The sequence below is a fragment of the Aquila chrysaetos genome, chromosome 19 (assembly GCF_900496995.4).
Source record: "Aquila chrysaetos chrysaetos chromosome 19, bAquChr1.4, whole genome shotgun sequence".
In the NCBI taxonomy this organism is placed as follows: domain Eukaryota; kingdom Metazoa; phylum Chordata; class Aves; order Accipitriformes; family Accipitridae; genus Aquila; species Aquila chrysaetos.
In genome coordinates this window covers 2,213,365-2,237,563 of record NC_044022.1, presented here as the reverse complement: position 1 = coordinate 2,237,563, position 24,199 = coordinate 2,213,365, and the positions used below count along the sequence as shown (strand labels likewise).

Genomic DNA, 24,199 nt, shown 5'->3' with positions numbered 1-24,199 from the left:
AGAAAAATCAACAGCACTTAAGAAAGGACCTGTTACAATGGTTTTCTAGCCCACAAGCTAGAGACTTGAGTGCTGGTACTCCATCTTCCCTAGTCAGGATTTACCTGCTCAGTAATGGGTTAAGAGTATGTTCATTATTTGGGTATTTTGGTAGCTTGCCTCTTATAAAACCAATCATGAATACAAGATTATTGTTCTTGGGGTTTTTTTAAGATGCATGACTTGATGAAATCTGTGAATTTTCATAGGATCAGTAAGAAGCACCTTGCTGATTAGTGACTAGTTTTCACAACTATTCTTTGAGAAAATTTTCCTTATCTGTGCAAAGCTATCTTTTTTTGCCCATGTCAGGAAACAAGCATTGGGAATTTCTGCCAGATTTTCTAGTCCTGGAAAAAAATGAAATGTAAGGCAGAATAGTTCTGTAACTGTGTCTACCCATTTTTGTTTATAACGTGGTCTCAGACTACATAATTTCTCTCTGAAATGTAATCCAGCTATTGTATTTTGTTGTGGTTTTTTTTCTGTATGATGAAAAGGAAATGTTTATTACTCTTAAAGAAAAGTTTTAAGGAATTATCGCAAAAGAAAGTAATCTTTACTTGCTAGAGAGGTAGCTCAACCTTTTTGCATCTCAATTATCAGAAGTCTGTTGGTGTGATAGAGCCAGTGGGTTGTATGGCAAAAAGCTGTTTGTGATGCATTGAGAATTTTCTCTTTAACTTAGTGGTACATGAAGTAAAATTTGTTATCTTTTAATATCTGTTAGGTGGTTTAAATCAGTTTTGAAAGTTTATCTTGGAAATTCATGTTAATAGTAAAAGAATTTTAAAAACTCAATTTGTTATTAGCGACTGGTTTTGTTTTCATTTATAATGTGGAAGAAAAAAAGATTGAACTCAAGGAGGGGTGGATGGTATATAGATTATTGCCTGCCCTATATGATAAAATGTACAAGGTGTAACAGTGAAGCAAGGTGAAGGAACTACTGCTGCCATACTTTGTTGCACTTAATATGTTAATTGGGCAACTGTATGAATTGGAGAAACACGATGTGTTTTTATATTCTTTAGACAAGGAAACTAAAGCTTGCTTAAGGGTGAAACAGAAAACGACCACCTAAAACTTATTTGAAAATCAGAATGAATTACAGTTATTAAATGATCAGGTCATTCTTCTTTGGGGAAAAACAAACAAACAAACAAACAAAACATTAAATTAAGAAGTTCAGCCTAAATTCAAGCTCCTCAGGAAGTCATCAGGGTCAGCTTCAGAAATGTGGTTTAAAATCCTTGGGTGTTGATCATGTTATATTTTATCTTCTTAGGAATGGCAAAATTCTATTCAGAAGAATGCAGGACTTGCATTTATTGAGCTCATCAATGAAGGAAGGTAATGAATTTTAAAGCTTTTGAACAAGTAGTCATTTTGCATTTATTCCATTGGGTGATAATACTTCCTCACCATCTGTTCCAAAAAGATTGTGAAAAAGCCATTTTAATTAAGAGATGTATTATATAGCTACTTTATATAGTAAATATTTCATTTAGAAATGTGTAAATTTTGAAAATTTTGTTTATTGACAGAAGGCAGTAGAGCTCCATGAACTGTGTATAGGTTTGGGTTTATTTGAGAATTGAACCACCGTTTTCCAGAGCAGCCAGGTTGTTTTACCCAGACAGTCCAGGGAGCCCAATCTGTAAACCCATCTGCTGCTCCATCTGTTTTAGGAGCACAGCATTCATTGTACAGATGCACTTCTCTGTACTATCATTTCATGAGGAATTATTTTATCTAGAATTCCTGGTTCAATTTAAGTCCTGTAAAACACACAGGACATTATGTTTATAAGACCTGCCTTGGTTTTGAAAATTGTTAAGATACTTTATTATCAATCCTCAAGTAATTTTAATTCCGTATGTATCTTCTAGTCTGTGCAATGTTTGTCAGTACTTCCAGCCAGCAAGCTGGGCAGCAGAGGGGGACTCTTTGGTAGGGGAATGCCAAAGACAAATGGAGCCACTTGTGTAATGTGTGTGACTCGTATTGGCCAGTACGTTAAATCCATTTGAATCTAGATGTCTTGATATGTGCAGCTGAAAAAAAAAAAAAAATACAGCAATATGCCTGTTGAAGAGATGTTGCCATTTTATGTGTGGTTTCTTTTTTTCACTGAAGTATCAGATCTTCTCTTTATTATAGGATATTTTTTGTCTAGCTGATATTTCAGTGGTTAAATCATGCATTCATTTAAAATGAAGTTTAAAAAACATCAGAGTATAGGAATATAGGAATATGAGTATCTGCAAAACAGGAGCATGTAGCTTATTACCCAATTTTTGGTTGGTGTAACTTCTCTTAGATTCCCTGCGCACACTGAACTTACACCACAATATAGCAGTTGGAAGTGTAGTCCTTTCTTTGGAAATTCTTCTTGCTACGAAGTGGCAATATGAGTTTACACCATAATAGGGCTCACCTGAGTGGGTCTTATACTGCACATTATACAATAAATATTACATGGTAATAGACTGAATAATTATAGTAAGCTTATGTTCTTGGATAGTAATATACAATCCCATTTTGACGTTTTTTATTTTCTCAGCCAGGCTGGTGAGTTCAGAGGTTATTGCATGCTCACTATTGATAAAATGCTCATTCTGAACAAATCCTACATCTGCATATTTTTAGCAGTCAGGTGTGAAGATATCAGTGGACCCTCTACTCCCCTCTAACAAAAACTTTCAAAACAAAGTAGTATTTAAGAACTTCTGCTTAAATCCAATCAAAGGAATGTCTAATCAAACTGCCCTTAGACACACGTTCCTCCATGTACTTTTGTCAGAAAGGTGTTTTAGAACAAGTGTGTGTGCATTACTAGAATGCTATTCTTTGCAATCAGCGCATTTGTTTTTAATTTACCCTTTCGGGTATAAAGATAACAATCCTTTAACTGGAAATTGTTATAAATATTTATTCTACTTAATAGCTAAACTTGTGAATGCAATTCATCAATCATAGCTAGAGAATGCAATTGTGCAGTTGTCAACAATTAACAGGACATAAACAGTTGATGAATGTGCAGCTGAATTAAAGTGCTCCCTAGGATAACCTGAAATTATAAACTGGATCATTTAAAGGAATCTAACAAAGGATCTTTATAATTAAAACAAAGCAGGGTTAATGGGATGTAAAATTGCATATAATCGCTGTGCAATAATGATTGAATTTTAAATTATTAAAAGGAAAATGAAGACTAAGAATATTTTGAAGGACTTTCTGGATAAGATTTTGAGAGACCTAGGTAATAAATCAACAGTTTTGAGGAAGCTTTTTCTTTTGAGCATGGAGGAAAAGGTTCAGATGTAATGCAGAGGATCATAGTTTTTATAATCTTCAGTTAGATGTCTAGCTGTTTTAATATATGGATGCTATAAGGTGATTTTCTGACTACCTAACTTTAGTCGTTTCTGCTTGAAATAATTCAGGTGCCTTTCTGATCTTTGACTTTATTAGAAATGTTCTGAAATAAAATATTTCAGTTTAGTTGTAGTAAAAAAAAAAACCCAAAACCTACATTCCTGTCACTTTAATAAATTGCATTTTCATTTTATATCAGTTGATTTACTGTGTTTGTTTGTTCTTGGTTTAGATAATATTTTGTTAGGAATGTCTGAATGACACATATTTGTAGAATTCAGCATACAAACACTCTGATACAGCTTTCTAAAAATAGGAACTGTTATAACAATATTTTGTATAACAAGAGTATCTGACTATAGATTTAAGTTAATACTTTCAAGGAAAACATATGCAAAGTTGTTTAATTTGGAAGTATAGAATAACACTGTCTATAATATACCTGAAAGATTTAGAGACGTCCTGGTTATGATCCTGAACTTTATGCTTCTTTTTAATCAGTCTCATGCTATGAATATGTGATGTTGAGGGTATCACACACGTCAAGAGCTTCACTGATTGCGGCTTAGTTAGGATTTCAGATTTACATTAGGGTATACACATAAGTAGGCTTCTTAATTTAAGAGCTGGATGCATCTGCAATGTTGGCTGTAAAAGCAGACAAGAAAAGAGTTCTTTAGGAATTATGTGGGAGGGAGATTACAACCCACATTTAAGTGGGGTGGTGATGGATGAGGTCAAAAGCAAAGGGTGCAGGGTGATGAGAACAAGAGGTAAGATAGGAGCACCTGCCTCAAGTAAATATGTACACAAATGCATACAGCTTGGGAAACTAGCAGTAGAAATTACTCCACATGCAATCACAAAACTATGACATCACTGGAATGAATGAGATTTGGTGGGACAGCCTGCATTGCATGACAGGAATGCTGCAATGGACAGGTACAAGTTCCTCGGGAAAGATAGGCAGAGAAAGCAAGGAGGGAGCGTTGCCTTCTCTGTGAAGGAGCAGCTCAGATGTGTGGAGCTCTTCAGCGGGATGGATGGTGGTCTGGTTGATAACTTGTAGGACAGGACGAGAGGAGAGTCCAGTAAGGGTGACATCATGGTGAGAGTTTGTTACTGACCACCCATTCAGGGTGAGGGAAAAGAAGAAGCATTCTTTAAACAATTTGAGGAAGTATCTGGATCACAAAACCTAGTTCTCATGGGGATCTTTAACCTTCCTGACATCCTCTGGAAGTGCAACAAGGTGGGATGCATGCAGTCAAGAAGATTTCTGGAAGGTGCTGGGAATGACTTCTTGATACAGGATGAACCAACCAAGAGTGACACACAGCTGGATCTGCTATTTACTAGTGAGCAAGAATTGGTTTTGAATGTGATATTAATGGCACCTTTGGCTGTAGTTACTATGAAATAGTGGAGTTCAAGATCCTAAGGGAAGTGAGGATGGAGAGTAGCAGAGTACGGATGTCATGAGTGCGGATTTTACCTTATTTGGGAAACTGATAGGTAGGATCCCATGGGAGGCAGATGTGGCGGTCAAGGGAGCTCTGGAGAGGTGGTAGGCCTTTAAGTACAGCATCATCCAAGTGCAAGAACAGGAAAAAAAGTAGATGTATCAAGAGACTGGTTTGGCTAACCAAGGAAATTACAGTAGAGCTCTGATGCAAAAAGAGACTACACAGGAGGTGGAAGTGGAAGCAGGCTAGAAAGGAGGAATTTAGCAACATTTCTTGAGCATGTTGAGAATGTTGTCAGGAAGGTCAATGCTCAGCTGGAAATGAGACTTGGAAGAGATATCAGGGGCAACAAGAGCTTCTACCACTCATTAGTAAAAGGCTGACCAAGGAAAATGTGTCCTGTTGCTGAATGGGATGGATGATTTAGTTACAGATAAGACCGAGATGCTCAATGTCTTATTTGCCTCAGTCTTCACCAAGCTTTCTCGAGCCTCTGTCTTTAGCGAAAGGGTTCAAGGAAGAGAACTATCAGCAGTGGATGAGGATTGAGTCAAGGATTCCTTGAGACAACTCATCCCATACAAGTCCATAATACCTGGTGGGGTACATTTGATGGTAGTGAAAGTCCTTGCAAGGCTGATCACTATTGTCTCTGAAAAGTCAAGGAAATTGGGGCAGGTCACAGGTGCCTGGAGAAAGGCAAATGTTGCACCCATTTTTAAAATAGTCCACAAAAGCCAGAGAACTATAAGTTGGTCATCTTTTCTTCTGTCCCTTGGAAAATCATGTAGCAAGTCCTTTTGGAACACATCTGTGGCTGCATGAAGGAGAAGGTAATTGAGAACAGTCAACATAGATTTACAAAAGCTAAAGCATCCCTGACCAACCTGTTTGTCTTTTATGATAAAACAACTAGATTTGTGGACATGAGGAGAGCAGTGAACATCATTTACCTTAACATTGGCAAGGTTTCCCACTGTGTCCCACAATACTCATGTATTAGAGTTAGAATGCTACATTCTAAATGGATGGACAACTAAATTAGGTGGAAAACTGGCTACACAATGGGGCTACAAGGGTTGTGGTTAGTTGGTTGTACTCTACCTTGATGCCTTTGACAAGTAGCATATCTCAGGGGTCTATCCTGCCTAAGAGATGGAGGTTACAGATCATTATCTATTAGTCTTTCAGAACTGGATCCCTATCCTCATCTTCAATTTCCTTCCCCCTTTATGTGTTCACAACACTCACCTCTTTAATGAGATGACCTTGTCCCTTCATTTAAAATAATTTTCTTTATTTTTTACAGAATTTCCTCATTTTAAATAGCAGGAGTAGTCTGCTCATAATATAAATTTGAGGAAACATGAGACTATATTTCATCTCAGATTTAAAATCATAAGCTTTGTTTCCGTAATTTCATCTCTGTACCTAAGTCTGCTTTCTGCCTTTAACCATGAAAATATGTACTTTTGCATATCCACCTACCTGGACCTCCAAGCATAAAAATTCACAGGAGGCCTTTTTCCTTTAAACCTTGTTTTGTTGAGAGGTTTCACTAATTTCCTGGAAAGAGTAGCAGAATGTTTAAATAGACTGGAAATTTGTGTTTGTTTAAATTTAGATGAATTGCTGATTAAATCCTGAAAGGAGGCTAATAAGGACTTACTTACATTCTTTCCATGTTACCTCAACTAGGATTGTTGGGTAGCTGGAGCAAATTTTCTTTTGGACATCCTCTGTTGCAGTTTGGCAGTTCTGATATGTTTGGTTTGTGGTAAATGAGCTCACAGTCATTATTCACTGTCTGCAATACTTAAATGTTCAGGCCCTGTGTTAAAAGGTATATCTATGGTGCCATTTGCCATATTTGATTTATGACATGCATTTACAGTTGGATTCCTAGATACCCCTTGAAGAACTCGTTTAGTAGTTGGGTCCAAGAAGGATGGAGGAAGGATGCTGTTCCTTGTTTCTGTCTTGACAATGACCTTGATCACAGGAACCTTGAGGTCAGAATGGGGAGTTCACCTGAATCATCCAGGAATGCAAGATACTTGGTCTTCAGACATCATGGATATTATGTAGCTGAGGGCTACCAGAACAACTAGCAAAGGATTCCAGTCTGATGTACAAAATCCAATATATGCAAATCCAGGCAGAAAATAGCACTGGGGAAGCAGTAGCACTCAGATACAATACATAAATAAGAACAAAGGTGTTTGATAATTCTGTCTTTGACAGATGTAACCAAATTCTGTTCCTGTATTGTCACCCTCGCCAAGTATAACTTTTTGATTGGAGGAATCCGTTATCAAGTGTGAGTGGCTGTTTTATGGAAATTCATCCTAAATGTCATCTTCCATCAGTAGAGGATTCCTGTTATAGATAATTCTGTAAAACTGGACACTGAATGTCTGTATTTCTGCTCTAGCTGAGGTGTGAGCTTGAGCTCCCTGCTAGATGTGCTTTTTTATAATCTCATATTCTTTACTATAGCTGTCCTTGCCCTACCTCCAGACTAATAGTCAGGTTGTGTGAGACAAAGCATACGTTGTTATGGTAACCATCTATGTATTTGTGGCGTCAGTACACCTGGAGTTCTGTTAATCTGTTAGAGGTTTTGAGGAATCCTCTCACCTTCTAGCCTTGTCTGATCCAGTCATATCTCAAAGGGGAGGCTGCTTGTGAGATGCAGGCCATTTCAGTTGTAACTGCTGGTCTTGCGTCTTTACTGGATGGTCACTATTTCAAAGAGATTCCTCTTGATTTAGAAAATTCTTATGCAAAATAGAAAATCTTTATGCAGATTGGAATAGATTCTTCATTGTCAACTCTGAGTCTGTTATAGCTTCTGTGGCGTTTCTGAAACATTAATAGTTACCCTCCATGAAGTTTATCTTGCCAATGTGCTCATGTTGTAGTCCAGTAGCCAGTCTTTGCATGCTATAATTTCAAACTTTTCTCTAGTAAATTCTTCATCACTGCCCTTTTGCTAGAAATCAGACCCCTGTGTTAGACGTTACCTTCTAAAGTTTATAGGAATTTACTTTCTAAGTATGTACAGCAGTACTGCATCTTGTAGAACTTCAAACTCTTCAAGTTAGACCAGTTTATGAATCCTATAATAGATACTAAGTGCAACAATAGGTTTCATTTCTTATGAACACCATTAAGAGTAATAATTGTCAAAACAACTGTGTTTGGCGAAAAAGTGGCATATTTCCAGGCTGCTTCTTGGAAAAATTAAGCTATGGGCATCTGATGAAAGTAAGTCAGAGAAACATCTGTTTCCCTGGACATGTGAGTTGGCAGAACTTCAGGAATGAGTAGAGGAAACAAGACCTTAGCTAAATTATAACAAATGTTCATTTTGTAATCTGTTTTGAAAATTGCTGCTTGGGAATGATCTGCTTTTTTAGTTTATCTCAAATGAAAAAAAGATTGGGTAACATAAGCACAATTGTTTTATCTAGCAGCGTAACAGCTATGAGCCTTCTTTCTCTCTGTGTGAGATTATTACCAGGAAGAACTGAGTGCAGGATAGCAAAGTCAGTTTAGAATAGTTAGTGAGATACGAGTTTTCATCCTCCAATTCTGATAGATGTATAAACAGCACTGGTTGTCACAACCTATCCCAATCCACATCTAAATGTGTTGCAAACTTTTTATGTTTTTCACATGTTTCCAAGACAGTTTGGGTATAGACTTATCACTGCCTCTTTCCAAAACTCTAAAAAATAATAATAATAATAATAATTCTCCCAGGCTCTGGCTATTTACATGAATGAATTCTTGGAATGTGGAAGTCCACAATCCAGCCTTTTTAAACCCCAGTATCTGAAAAGCAGGGGCTTCTGATTGATTACATGTACTTTTTCACAATTTCCTTTAACCTGTAAGCACTCTGGACTTCTAAAGTAACCTTGCTGAGGATAGAACTCAGGAAAGCAAGCCACATTGATTTAGAATAACTTCTTACCTACTCCTAAACAACATTGGCAAATAATTTAAATTTATGAATGGACATGTCCTGAGACGAACTCTCGCCCAGTCTGCTCTCACTCGTGAGTGTGAAACTCTTCGATAATTAGGTAAAGGAGAGCCTGCCATTTACTTTTATTCCTACAGATACTTAATCCCTGTCATGCTTATTTTAAAGTACCAGCATATCTTCATTCTAGTTTTTACTTCCATTTTCCATATGTTCAGCTGGAAACTTCACAGCTATCTGTACAGAAAGCTCATTTCCCCGTAGAAGTATACCAGGATTTGAGTCAGGAGAGATTTCAGACTGCTTTGTTGGTAGATTCCTTACGGAAACTCCTTTGATTCAGTCTAAAAACAAATCAAACCCATTTCCTAGTAAGGGAGTTTTAGCTGTGGTTCATAAATTTGTGGGCATTAATAGAAATCAAGCTTGTCTTGGTAAAGAGAAACCATAAGTTACCAAGTCCGTGTTTAATCTCTGCCTTATGCGGTAAGAATTGCCGCTTAAATGGGGTGAGATTTTTGCTGGTTGTCAGATCCTGGTTGAGATCAGCTTAGCTGGGGAAGGACACAGAAGCACACTTGGCTTCAATTCTGGTAGGAGTTTCAGTGGTGCAACTGAAGAAAAGGTCACACAGGATAAAGCCAAACATTATTCTAGGTTAATGCCTTTTTTCTTCTGGTAAATCATGAATTACTGGAAAACACTATAAAAAGTACAGCCAGCCTGTGGTGACACTTTTCATAGAACTCCTTAGCCCTTTGGGAGGACTACTTGTGTAGAGATTAATAAGGATGACCAGAAGGCCTGATTCATCACTGGCTCAGCATCAATCTATCTACTAGGTCTTTTGAGGGTGGTGCTTACTAAGGCGGGATGAGGATTTACAAGGGTGAATGAGAACAGGGGGTATAATTCAGTCACAACAAATGTTCAGTTGTCAGTGATAAGGAGATCTCGCTAAAGAACATGTTTTATTTCCAAAGGAGTGTAAAAATGGTAGTGCTCTCAAACTTCAGATCTTCCCTCTGTTTAGCAAGTATATATGCATTTTGTGCTTCAAGATCCTTCTTACTTGGATTGGTTACTCCAGTACAGGATGATGGTTTGGGAAAGATGCAGAGAATAGACTTTTCCCCAAAAGGGAGTGCTCTATAAAAATCTGCGGATGAGAAACAGTTGGGCAGATGACTGAAATATCAATCAGGATATATTGGGTGGGTGTCAAACCTGCATTAATATAAATATTATACAATGTAATATGGTACATAAAGATTTTATAACGTAACAGTACATGGAGTTCACGTTCTTGAGAATATATGCTAGACTTTTGGTTCATCTTTTGGAAATGTCTGAGGAGGTAAAAGACCAATCCATCACTGAAATTTTCTTGTACAAAATCATAGAATATAGGGCTAAGAAAAAGGAAAACACAATTTCAAAATTTCATCAGAAAAGGTGTTTCCATTGAAATAAGTCAGCATTAATGTTAGTATGTCAGTAGTGACTATAACTTATCTAGAATACTGCTGACAGTTTTGGCTGTGCAGTTGCAGAAAACGTAAAATCAAGCAATCTCTTTTACTGTTTCGCCATACAAAAAGTCAGAGAGCTCGTTTACTTAGCCTAGTAAAATAGGGATAGATGGAATATCAGAAGGTCAACAGAAGGAAGAATTGTGTAAACCTAAGGGCAACATTTGCATAAAAGTAAAGCTGAAGAATACATTTGGATTGGAGAGTAAAAGGGGTCTAACCTTCAGAGGACCTTCCAAAGCTCTGCTGGAGGCAAGCAACTTCATCACATTTTCATAAACTGAAGACACATTTCATGAGCTAGATTTCATGAAAATGCCTTTCATAAACTAAAGATAGTTTACGAAAGAGTTTGTATGACATAGCTGCATGTTGCAGTGAAGGAGTGAGTTTGCTGACCTAGAGGTCCTTGCTCCTTTCTGTTATTTGCAGTGCGTGAAAAGAGATTTTTTTTTTTTTATGTACTGGCAGCCTTTGATACTACTGAGTGTGAGATTTTTCCTGGTTTGGGATCCTTTCTGAATCATTTCTATTGGGGTCTTTTTGAGAATCCTAAACATAGTTATAAGCACTTCTTCTCATGCCAGAAAAGTCTGAGGGGGTTTCTTTCGTGGTTTGTTTTTTTTTTTTTTAGTCTTATGCCATCCATGTGTTTGAGTTAGTAAGGTTTTAGATAAATTGGTAAGTATTCAAAGGATGATGACCTTACCATGCACGTTCATCAGGTGTAACCCAGTTACGACAGTATGCTGTGTTGTGCTCTGCCTATATGAATTTGAGGTTCAACCAGAGTGAGCTGGCTATGATTTAATCCAGATATAACAGTAATAGCACTTTTGCCATCTTTTTCTTGGTAGAAGTATAGTTTGAGAATACAGGATAACTTCCCATGAGAGGAAAAAATGAGTACCAAAAAATTCTTTTTAAGTAGTGTTTTTGTATTTCAAAAAGTAGCGAGTTTCCTTGAACAAGTATATCCAGCACATAAGCAAGTTCCTTTGCAAAAACCTCTGTAAGGCATTGCTTCCCTGACCTTGTAGTAGCTGCCTTTCCTTTCAAAACTAAGATGACACATTTAACTGCTTTAACTTATTATGCTTCTGTTTTCTGCCCTACATCCTTGCACTTACAAATCAAAACATCCAGGCCAAAGCTTCTTTTGGAAGCATGCAAGATTTCTAAATGATGGCTTAGATTTTAACCCTTCTCTTTTTCAAAAGTCTGTCTTTCTGGCAAGCGATTTTAAGACTAGTGTAATTCTTAATGGTCTTCTAGATGCAAAAGCACAGTTTACCTAGTCTTTGAAGTTCTCTCAGGTGCATACAAGCACCTAAGGTAAGTGAATCACAGTATGTCCCTTATTAGCACACATCGATACAATATTATTTAATGATTTATATAGTGTTGATAGGCTGTGGCCTCACTTTTGTCATAATCCCAATGTGCTGACTACCATGCAAACAATTTTTTATCTTTTTTTTTGAAGAAATCACAATCAGTGATAGAAATATGAGAGTGCATGAAAAAAATGGCTAGACACAGTTGAAATAACACCAAGATATCCCATAGATAAGATTTTTGACAGCAAACAAAAAGGAAGAGAGCAGGTATGTCTGTAGTTTTAAATAAAACCAAATAGCCTGGACTGGCCTATGTTCATACTGCTTAAGGTTAGCACCTGCTAGAGCAGAGTGTCTTCATTCACCCTACGTAGCACTTAGTCCAGCTCTTCCCAGAAGCCTGTACAGTTCCTGTTTCACCTTAAGATATGATTACTATTTTGTCTGTTTAGTTCAGATTGTTTGGAATAACATGAAGGCTACCCACTAGAATGATGTGTTCTATGTGTGCTGGGGTATGGTATGAAAACACCTGCAGAACATTGTTGGGCTGCATTGGAGAGAGTTTAAGTTGATTCAGTCTCATCGATGTGTCTTCAGTGAACTGTCCCTTGGACCATGCCTCTACATTTTCTGGATGGAAGTTAGAGCAAGCCAAAAAATGAGGGGGGGCCAAGCTAATGATTTGAGAGCCGTAGGCAGTCAGGACCCAGTGCTCAGGCATATTCCTTGGTCCCCTCTTATTTGTCATCTCCTTGACTTTGGACCCTGAAGGCTTGCAGTATTTCAAGGTTACCTGAAATCTGGCTCAGTTTGCCTAATGTGCTGTCCAAAAGCTGCAGCAACTCTGAAGTTGTTCCCAAATGCATCAGGTCTCTTAGTCTTTGGAGCAGAAAGGTCTGTTAGAGGGGTGGGAGGTACAGCTGGCATCATCAGCAGTTCCAGCCAGCTGATTTGAATCATCTGCTGCACGTCGATAAAAGTTTTCATTTTCTGTAAAGCACCAGAGACTACTGTCAACAGATTTTATTTTGTTTTTTATCTTTTTTTTTTTTATATATATCTTTTCTCTGAGTACTGGAAAGAGCTTTATTTATAACTTGTGGAAATTAGCATTCTCTGGGAATCTATTTGAAGTCCCTTGGAGGTGTTTTAGTGCATAAATGGGCACAGAGAATGTGGACAATTCTTACTACAGATAAATACAACTAAGATGAAGATAGTATGTATTTATCATTGCTCATGAACAGAGGCAGCTTAGGTTGTTTTTTGAGGTATAAAAACCATGCCCAGATGTCCCAAATAATAAACCCAGTGGATCAAAGTTAGTGTCGATGTTTTCTCACCAAATTCTTGGTGGCAGGGAGTGTCTACGAAACCTATTGATTTCACCTGAAGCCATTTGGAACTAGAAATCCTGCCTGGACCACAGCTGGCTCAAAGATACTGAATTTACACTGTGCTCCATTTATTCAATATTTTATTCATTCAGGAAGGGATGTACAGCTAGTAGACACTTTAAGTCTCTGTGTTCAGTTTTGAAATCCTAGCCAGTTGCTTCCAGGCCGTTAATGTCATATGGAAAAGTTCAGGAAGACCTGTGATGCAAAATTTGATTGGAGATGTTAAACAGTCACTTCTAGTATTTTCTCATTTTAGAGAAGCTTGTTGAAGTCATGAATGCTCACTCCTAAGCTATATCCGAGGGCAGTTCTACACTTACCTCTAAACAATAAAAATCTGAACACTTATCAGTAATAAAATACTTAACAGTAATAAAATACTAAAGCATATCTTCCAGGACGGTAGATTAAAAATAAAGCTAAATTTTGAAGACTACAACAGAGGCAACTTTAGTCTTTCAGCTTATAGTTTGCCAAAAACTTTTTGCTTTCAAGAACAGCAAAGGGTTAGATATAATAAAAAGGCTTATTAAAAGCATGAATGTCCACTGTGAAACCTTGATCCAAGCTCATTTGTCATTATCTCCAAACAGAGGCCCAAACATTTATGTCTTCCCATGCCACAGACCCATAATAAACATTAGCTCAGGGTAAGTGATTTCCTTCCTTCACAGATGGTAGAACACACCAAAGGAGGCAAGAAAGAGTTCACGTCTTTCCATCTTATAGGTATAAGGTCTAATAATCATGGTTTTAATTTCTAATAATCACGACTTTTATTTGTGGCATTTCTAAGCACCAGACACCAACCTTAAGGTGGAATTTGCTAGAAATTTCACATTCTTAATATAAGAATCTCTGAAATTAAGTGTGTTTCCCTGATGCTGCAAGAAGGAAAATCCCAGACTGTATGCCAATTTGACACAAAGAGGAACAGTTCTTCCTGATCCTAAACAGAGCTGTCAGATCTTTGCATCCTGAAAGATATTTCCTCCCTGCTGGCAAGAAGAGCAAAGCAATTTTTAATAGAGCGGGCAACCTCAAATATGGACTGTAGGGACAAGAAAGCAATTGCTTCCATTCTTCCTGCCCAAAAGATATCAGCATTATTAACAACACAATGTCATTTATGCTGCAATTTTATTATGTATCTTGTGGTGTTTGGTGGTCTTTACAAGAGTCTTAATTTAAGGTGTCTGATTGACATCCTCAGTCTCAGTCCAATCTTAATCTATTTTTTCCTTCTTTTTAAGTAAGATTTGTCTAGTTCTGATGCCACGAAAACTTGGAAACATGATGTACTTTTCACTCCAGCATTTGAAAAACATAGATACTTATATTATTTTGCGATTTTAATAGAATTTTAAATCTTCTGCAATCTCATGATTTTTTAAGACTTTGAAATTGGAATATTTATATTTAATGATATAATGGTATCAATAAGAGTTTAAGCAGTTGTCTAGTTTTTCTTTTTTAATAATAGTATAGTATTCATTTTCATATTGAGACTGCTGTTAAAAACATACTTGAAATATAGTACATCCATAAAGAACTTTTCCCTTCAATAATAAATAGCAAGCTTTTTCCATATAACATGATTTGTTTGTGCTTTCCCAAATGCATAAAATTTTGGATAAAATTAAACTTTTTATGTCAACTAATTGGCAATTGCATTACAGTAGTTTCATTAATTTTAACTTTTTCCATTTTAATTAAATCTGCTGAAATAACTTATTTGAAGTACCTCAAATACAAAGATTGATTTTGATTTTTCTTATTTTAGATTATTGTGTCATGCGATGAAAGACCATATAGTACGTGTCGCAAATGAAGCAGAATTTATTTTGAACCGACAAAGAGCTGAAGATGTCCACAAGCATGCTGAGTTTGAGGTAAGCCTGAGAGTTGGTGCATTTCTGCTTCTCTGTTTTCACTCAGTTGTCACCTAGACTGTAACCCCATACAGTAATGTTTTTTTTCTTCCAAGAAAGAAATTTACATTGAAGGCATTTCAAAACTAGTTTTTAAAAGCTTTGGTAAATGTCAAACACAAGGAATGGGTTTAATTTCTCATCTCCTGACTGAAATTCATGAAAATATTTACAGCTTGAAGAAATCCCTTAATCAGAATGTCTCAACTGATATGGCAGACCCTTAGGTTCACAAAGAACTTTTCTGATTTATTGCAAATAGTCATGCAAATCACCTTAGTAATTATTTTGGTTGGATATTATCAACAGTATATGTGAGTTCAGTAAGAAAGAAAAGTAATTAATACACTTGTGGCACTTCACAAAAAATAAGGAATAGAAACAATTTGTTAAAGAAAATCAGTATTTTAAGGTAATTTTGTTAGAACATTTTGCATTTTGGAGCACTTTAGAACATTTACTTGCTATAATTTATATACTGAAATATGGTATTGTATATCTTTCTTGCTAGTTAGGAATCGTTAACTACTGACAGGAAGATTGTGTTTAAGATGTGTATTCTTTTTAAGTTTTGGAAGAAGTAACAGAGCAGTTGACTCCCATAACTCTTTAACATCTGTAATTCTTACTCCTAAAAGGCGTCAACATTCAATTGCTTTTTTCATCAATGAGTGTTGCAGTATACAATTTAAATTACATTGCTTGCAATTGGTACATATATACAAAAAAACTATTTTTGAAACGTGTTCAGTTTAACAGCTTTTTGATTATTTCTTCAGGATTAATTTTGTTCCTACTCAAAAAATTTTCATGCAGAAGTGATGGAGTAAAGTTAAAATTTCATTTTTTACATTGCTTTATCAAATAGGTTTTTGCATTCTTACGGTGTTTTATACAACATTTCAGCATCACTGTTTTTTATTACTTCCAAACCTGCATGTGCTTGCATATATTTGTTTATATGTAACTATATATGCACAAACATACATTTCCACATATTTTAATGCTCAAGTGACCTAATGTTAGTATTAAGATAGACTGACTTAGTATTGATGATAATAAATAGCCATATCAATTTATTCATCTGTCAGAAAATGTCACCAAGCACCTGGTGGCTAGAAATAGGATCCAGTAATCTTAGTTTTGATGAGGTTTTTATCTCCTTGAAACAGCTCTCTTAAATGTGCACTTTGATGTACTATTTCTTGTGCTCCTTGACCTAGCTGAAAAGTGTGAGACCCAGAGATATCTGTTGTCATTTTGAATACACATAACCTTTACTTCATTTTGTCAGAGCAGACAGCAGACGCTTGTCATATGGGATTGCAACAACTTTATTACCAAGCATATACTGGATATTTTGAACTTAGATAAAATCACATTTACAATTAAGTGTGTGTCAGAGTGAAGTTTCATATTGCCTCAACAATAAATAACATTTGATATTTATCAGAGCATCATGCAGTAACCTAAGATGACAATAGAAGATTGAGTTATCTGCTCTTTGAAGAATACATTGAGGTATAAGATCTGTCAGAACTCTAGACAAAATGAGAATATTCAATTAACTTCCAGCTTCTGTTAGCAAATAGGATTTAGAATATTAACTAAATTCCCTAAAGGAATACCCTTAAGTCAGTCTTATTGTCTGGTAAAGAAACCAACACATTTTTCATATATGAAAATTTTCATTATTTTTGTCACATGAAAAACCTCAGCTACACATTGTAGATGAGTAAGATAAAATCTGCAAGTCATAAAAGAAAATTATGAAATGTAGCCTGTGTTAAATATGAAACTCAGATGTACTTAAATAAGGTGATGGTTAAAGTCTGAAAGAATGTTTTCTATATTGTCTTTAATAATGGTAGGTATATAACGGAACATTTTATTATTCATCCTACTTGAAAGTAGTAGGGACAAAGAGATTTCTGGTAGTTTTCTGTTGCATAATTGTAAATCTGTCATTTTGTTTTAATAAGCTGTATTGGTATATGTTCTGGGTTTTAGTACATGTTAATCATTGCTCTCAGCCAGAGAAGCGAGTGGCTATTTTATTTTTACCTTTTAAACTTTAATTGAATCATTATGGGTGAAATTATTTGGCCCAAGCTGCACCAAGTTACCGTGCCACCTGTGTAGTGGGGAGGCCATGGACCGGCACCTAAATTTTATCCCGTGACTCCCGTTGCAGTCAGGGCCAGGGAAATTCCTCCCGGAATGGGTGCTTCACAGTTAACTTTCATTTTGTTAACCTTTGTAATTGTTCAGGAAGAAAAATGAAAATTTAATTTTACTGTCCAATGAGCTGGTGAAATATTAACCTCATTACTAAGGCAGATCATTGTACTAATTGGTGCTTCCCTGTACAAGAAGATAAATTGAAAAATGAATTAACCCTTTATGAATTAGTGTAACAATTGTTCTTTTCCAGCTAGATCACTTGAAATAATGGCTGTAACGCAGTGGAAAGACCACTGTTAAAATCTTACTGAATGCTAACGTGATCTGTACTAAAAAGGTAGTGTGCAGAAATATGAAGAATAAACTACAATTTAGTATGTGGTTAATTTAATTTTAGTTGCTCTTTTGAATACTAGAAAATAGGATTCTATTCAGTGCTGTGTTACAGCACTGAATGTTGATTAAATGTTCTAGAGTGGTACACAATAACTATGCATGCAAAAATGCCTCATAAAAGGTGATTTTAAAATTAGCTGTTTCGAGAATAATCTAGCCTTTGTAATTTATACCTAGAAAATGATACTTACAATGGAGTTATTTTAATTAGTATGGCTACATTTGCTTTGTTTAGACATTTTGAAAGGATCTTCACTAGGAGGAGAAATTGAATTTGAACTTAACATGATTTTGAGAAAAGAAATGGAAAAATTATATTGAGCTTATTATACATAAAGAAAGGATTTATCAAAACTAAAATACACTACAGAGTTTTGACAGCGTTAGAAACAAATTTGCATGAAGGTCAATAGCCACAGCATTTATTTTAGAGGTAGTTATCTCTTAAAGGAAACATGAAGAAAACATTAGATCTTTTTCAGTTTTTAACCATTAGGGTTTTTAAAAAGTGGTGGTATGTTATGAAAATTTTTCATGTTGTGATATGAAATAGAAAATATACTCCTTAATTTCATAGTTAAAAGAGTTTCTCTTTAGTATCCGTAATAATAAAATTATCAAATGGCTTTCTAATTGTAGGTTTTATTGCAATTTAAAAATCAAAACCAGTGTACATATTTTTTTCCTGTATATTATGCTATGTATGTTATACCTGTATTTTATACCTGAGAACACATGAAACTTTTACAAATAAAGACCAAGTTTTAAGGCATATCTGTGGTCATACATCTACATGCAGAGATGTATAGCTAAATGTTTTAATTGCAATTCTGTTGTCTTTGCCCTTGATATTTCCTTTTTCCCATGGATATATATAGTAGTAGAACCATTTCAATTGAATGGTGTGTCCCTACTCTTTTAAAAAGTATTTTAATGACTTCTTGTCATGTTTAAAGAGTTTTAGTAAATAATCATTTTAAGGTGACTCTAAATAGCCTATCTTTTATGAAGTAGATGTACTTTCATTCCTAGTCGCAGTGTGCTCAGTATGCTGCTGACAGAAGAGAGGAGGAGAAGATGTGTGATCACCTTATCAGTGCTGCTAAGCATCGAGATCACGTTACAGCCAACCAGCTGAAACAGAAGATACTCAACATACTAACAAATAAGCATGGTGCCTGGGGAGCTGTTTCTCACAGGTAAGCTGCAAACATAAAATGTGTGGCTTTAAATGTTACTTTCAAAGTTTAAGAGAAGCAGTCATTGTATAACTGAAATATGAATGTATTAAGAGCTAGTATTACTAAAATATATTTTCTCTGTTAGTCTTTTCTTCAGCTGGTTCTCGAGAAGTCCTCTTTGCTAAAGATTCACAGATCAAACTTCTTTATAGGCTGCGAACATAGTATTTTACCATATTTTAAATAAATTGTAATGGGTATTTGTTGATTATAATGCAGTTTTACTGTTAGTATGTCAGTAGGTTTTGAGGCTCCTACCAGTATTAGAATCTGAGTGGAGTGTTCTGAATGACATGTTAAGAGAGGTAGAGATTTCCATATAGACGTCGACAGAGGAAGCCTGAAATAAAGAAGAGAGATTCAAAATGACTTGTCTGATATTGTAGAGTAAGTCAGTATTAGAATAACCAGCAAAACCAGGTCACTTGAGTTGCTGTCTAATGCTTTCTTCTGTTTATAGCTTTTTCTGTGCCACTAATGAACTGGTAAGATCCACTGGTAAATTTTAACTCTCTACAACAAATCAGTAGTCAGTGCCAGCCACGCACACTCAAAGTCTGTATGCTTGAAGCAAAACTTACATTGTACTTATATGTAGTGTGTGCAAAGCTGAAGATAACCAAAGAGCAGCTCAATTCTGCAGGTTCTCCTGTTAAATAAATAAATAGATAAGTAAATAGATCCAAAATATATGATTTCTACTGTATGTAAGTGATATTATAGTATTTGAGGTTTTAGTCAGAGCTGTATTGAGTCCTGTTTTTAAAAAATCATTCTATTCAACACAGAGGTGAAATTAAACATTTTCATATATCATGCCAACACCCAGAGCCTTGCTCTTTTGAGTCACAAAAATAGCCAGTGGCTAAGGTGCTCACCCTCACGTGGAAGACTTGAGCTGAAATTGCTTCCTTCATTCACAGCAAGGTCTTGAGCCTGGGTCTGCCATGTGAGTGCCCTGTCTGCAAAACTAGAGACTGCCAAGTCTCTTTCTTCTTTGTGCATTCTAGCCACAAGTACGTGATTATTTTTTGCAGAGCGGAACAGCTCAAAGAAGAGAAATCAAGGAAGTTCTGCTCCCAAATATCCAAATTTTTACAGCTTGATTTTTCTACGTAAATCCTGTTTAAGTCTGCTCTGAGTCAGGCAGAGCAGAACAGGAAGTTCCATTTTAGCTCTGAAAACCCTTTTCAGTAAAAATCTAGTTGAGACTGACAGACTAATACAAAAACTTTTCTCTAGATAAATATTTTCTTTAAAAAAAATCTATTTGGATTTAGCTTGAATACATATCTAAGGCTTAAGCCTATTAGAAAAGTTGCCAAGTAATAAATTTGACACATCAGTAATAAGGTTTAATAAATACTACATATACTGTTCATTCTTTTTTAATTCTCTCTAGTTGGTTCTTGCAGTTATGCAGTGTTTAAAAAAAAAATGACTTTTTTCATGTTCACCATCCTTATATCTTCCAAAAAAATCCCTATTTCCTGGATGATGATGGAGATGTATTTATTTTTTAAGGTGGTAGGAAGTGTGGAAATACAGTCCTACAGAAACTCTGTATTCTAACACCAGAGACATTCTGGTGGCAATTACAAAAATGACTAGTAGAAGATTGTGACATGGTTAATTCAAAACAGCCTTACTCCATAATGGACACTCGTGTTATCTCTAGTTGAGGCTTAAAGCGGTGTATCTGGAGACTTGAACCTTATGAAAATAAGTGCAATTTTCAGTCCTTTTAATGTCTTTGAATTGTTGAATAATGTTGTTGCCCAAGTTCGTGAATGGCTGCAGACACTTTGCAGGCTTACATCAGTTCCTGGTCACTGACTTTTTCAGGAGACCATCTCTTCTTTGGGCCAGATAACTTTCCTCTCCAGGATTGTTGATGGCATCCTAAATGGCAACAGACCACCGCTGCGGCTTTTTTTGCTCTTCAGTCCATGATACTTCTTGATGGGCCATGAAGCAGCTTGACACCTGTGACAAACCTAGCAGATTTCTTACATCAGACAAAAGAAACTCTTTATTTTATTCCTGTCATGCCGCTTCCCCGGTGTGTCTGCTTCTCAATTACTTGCAGGGCCGCTTCCTCATTTCGGCGCTCGCCGTGTTAGGTGCGGCTGCCGGCCTGGTCGGTATTTTAGCCGCGGGCTGCTGCTTCACCCGGAGAAGAGGGGACATGGAGACAGCATGAGGTCTCCAAGTGGTGTTCCCCGTCTGCAGGAGACGGTCAGGAAGCAAACGGCCTCACGGGTGCCGTGGCAGCTGTATGTTCCACCACACAAGGGCACCTTCCGTCACGAGGGCTGGCGGACTCTGAATGGAAAGGCCTGGCATGGCGGCAGGCGGGGCAGATGCCCGGTGGCAGACCCTCCGAGCCTCGTTAGGGACCAAGGTCACCGGTTCTCAGTGGGCAGAGTTAAAAGGCTGCAAGTGCAGAAAGCAGAGAGGGGGCTCGCTAAACTGCTTCGGCACAGAAGGCAAAAACTGCTCGTAATTAGGTAGTTCCTCCAATACTTTTTATATGATGGAAATTGAGATGGGTTCTAAAATTGTACCTACCTTTGGTCTTGACCAGCAAGAGATGCAACAGGCTTCAAGTCTCCATTTTTAATTCCTGACAAACAGTTACAACATTAGCAGTCTCTTTATAAACCGATGCTTCTCTGTGCCCCAGGAGATACAGCCTGACTGGAATACAGACTTACTTAAAAAAAAAAAAAAAAAAAAATAGGTTGACACTCCAGACCTCTAGACCTCTGTAATGATTCCATCATTTCTGTTGGAGAGAGTGTTCCTGGTTCTGAAGGCACACACTGCTGGTCTCCTGTCCCCCGTGGGAGCTGGAGACCGTTCGCTGAAACGGTGAATTTGGGATATTGTTCTCAGGCCCAGAAGGGGCAGGGAAAGAAATAAGCAACCACTTCTGCATGGTAAATACTTGGGCAATAGCAATGCCTTTTGACGACCAAAATGGGTAAGATAGGTAAGAAACTATTGGGGGGGGGGAGTGTGGTTCTTAAAAGCCTCAATTCTCTGTCACATACACAGTCTGCAGCTACTGATTTACTGATAATTGTAGCATATAGTACATCTATATGTGGGTTGGTTTGTCTCTCTACAAGGTAGAGAACAATTTTAAGGTTCTTTGACATAGATGCTCATGTTATAAAATATTAAGGTCTCATTTTGTGAAATATGACCCAGCTGTAGAGAAAATTTTTCCTTACAAGCTCCACAAAGAGCTTGTAAGCATCCCCAGCTTTTGCATCTGTGTGTATTGTTTTTGCAGAAAGCAGCAACCAGCATTTACTGTGTTTAATCTGTAGGTGCCACAAAGTTTACTCTTTGTTATTAAGAAACAAATAGACTATTAAGAAACACAGAAACAGCACCGGGATGAAAAACAAGGGGTGTGATGAGTGAAATTCTATAGTATTTGTAAATTATGAATTTTTAATATATTATCATAAACTCTTCTCAAAATGTCTGAAGAAACAAGAATGAAGTTGAATGGTGTGAGTCAACAAAATACCATATGAAACTTTCAATTCTAAGTTAGATTATTGTTACATAAAGATAGTTGAATTAAAAATAACATAACATCGTAGGTGACTTGCATTTCAATTACCTTCTTAATTAGCTATTCATTTATGAAGGAGGAATTAACTATATGCAAGTGCTCCACCACTTGAATAAATGCCTACAAACACAGTACCATTGTACAATCTTTCCCTGCCCATACGTTAATCAATCAGTACAGTTTGAGTTGGTCTGAGAACCTGCCTACTCTTTCATCTCCTTCTGTCTAAAAATGGTAACTAACAGTTTTGAAAAAAACCTTTATTTTATATTGCTTATCAGTGTTAACTTCTTTCCTCCTTCACAAATATTTTCCCTTCACCTCTTAAAGTGAAAACCAAAGTTCTTTTGCTCCATTTCTTGTAGGTTTGAGCATCAACTCCTCTACAACAAAAGGAAATTATTGAATCATCTTATTTTCTTCTACATATCACAGACAAAGAATAATAGATTTCAAAATAAATCTTTTTAGTTTGTTATAAATCCCGTTTGTGTCCTTAAACCAAACTAATTCTGTTTTCCTCATTTTGGCAATTTGACACTTTCAGGTATTTTCATAATAGCTTACCCTAAACAGACTGTTTTCCCCTTTTTTAATTTCAGCATTATACCAAAATTAGAATTCTGCAGGTTTTTCCCATTCAGATGAGAAATTGATGAGTTGGTTATTTCTTTGATGTATTGCCACTTATTCAGAGTGAATATGCAACATCCTATTTCCTTGAACTCAGGAAGAATCAAACAGGGTGTTTCATAGCTTAGCGTTCAAAGCTTCTTTAAGCCAGCACTTACCCTTAGCTTTTTTCAGGGTTATAGTCTTCATGTCACAACATATGCTTCCTTCTGTCTTCTCTGTCAGCTTCATATGGTGCTTCTCTTCCTCCCCATCTGCTTCTCTCCCCATACACATCTTTCTTAAAAAAAAAAAGTTTAGTGAAACCTGTCTGTACACACAGTTTGAATTCCTTATCAGCCATATGCATGCCTGTGTTTTGGGCCATAATATGTTACCATATTTATTTGGAGTAGTCTCTTATTTCAACTTCTTGGTTTAATCAGATATCTCAACTTTTTAAAAACTTTTGTTCAAGAATACTGTATATATAGCTCTACCTTACAGTTTCGCTAGTTTTAAGGCAATCTAGGGCAATACAAAGAGTTCTGAGTTTCAGTTTGTGTTCTAAATCTAAATATGAAATACTTGTCATAGATATTTTCACATGATCAGTTTTGATATACACAGGAGGATTACTATAATGAGAAAAATGACATTTAAAAATGAGACTTGGTTCTTTTGCTTTCCATGATTTGATGAAGGAGGTTCCACCTACATTAAAGCAGCTTTACCAAATAGCAAGTATACAAGGGCTTTTTCTGTTCAAATCCATCTTTGGTTAAACTAGACACCCATAACAAATTAATCATTCATGGTGGAGGGCAGAGCTGTCAAACTCATTCTGTGGTGAAGACCAAATTTGTCTGGGGAGACGGGCTGGAAATAAAAAGTTTCTTGCCAGACAGCTAGTTTTACCTCTCACTACAGCATGTGCTTCTGCGGAGATTGGGTTCTGCTGGGGGCTGGGGGAGAGCAGAAACAGGAAAACTCCCCTTTTCTGAGCCTATGGAGCTTGGCAGTTCAGTACGTTGATTCTGGGATGACGCTGCTTCTAAACCAAATGTTTCCAGTTTACCGCAAGGGAG

At 36.5% G+C, this 24,199-nt stretch overlaps 1 protein-coding gene across 15 annotated transcripts in view; it reads left to right on the top strand.

The window, feature by feature from the left end:
• NBEA (neurobeachin) overlaps positions 1-24,199 on the top strand; it is a 514,437-nt gene that overhangs the window by 259,851 nt on the left and 230,387 nt on the right. For all 15 annotated transcript variants that reach the window (XM_030042222.1, XM_030042221.1, XM_030042209.1 and 12 more), the window contains 3 exons: positions 1,328-1,392; positions 14,939-15,047; positions 18,699-18,865. In XM_030042222.1, coding sequence (XP_029898082.1) covers positions 1,328-1,392; positions 14,939-15,047; positions 18,699-18,865 — 341 coding nt within the window. The remainder of the gene's footprint in view (positions 1-1,327; positions 1,393-14,938; positions 15,048-18,698; positions 18,866-24,199) is intronic.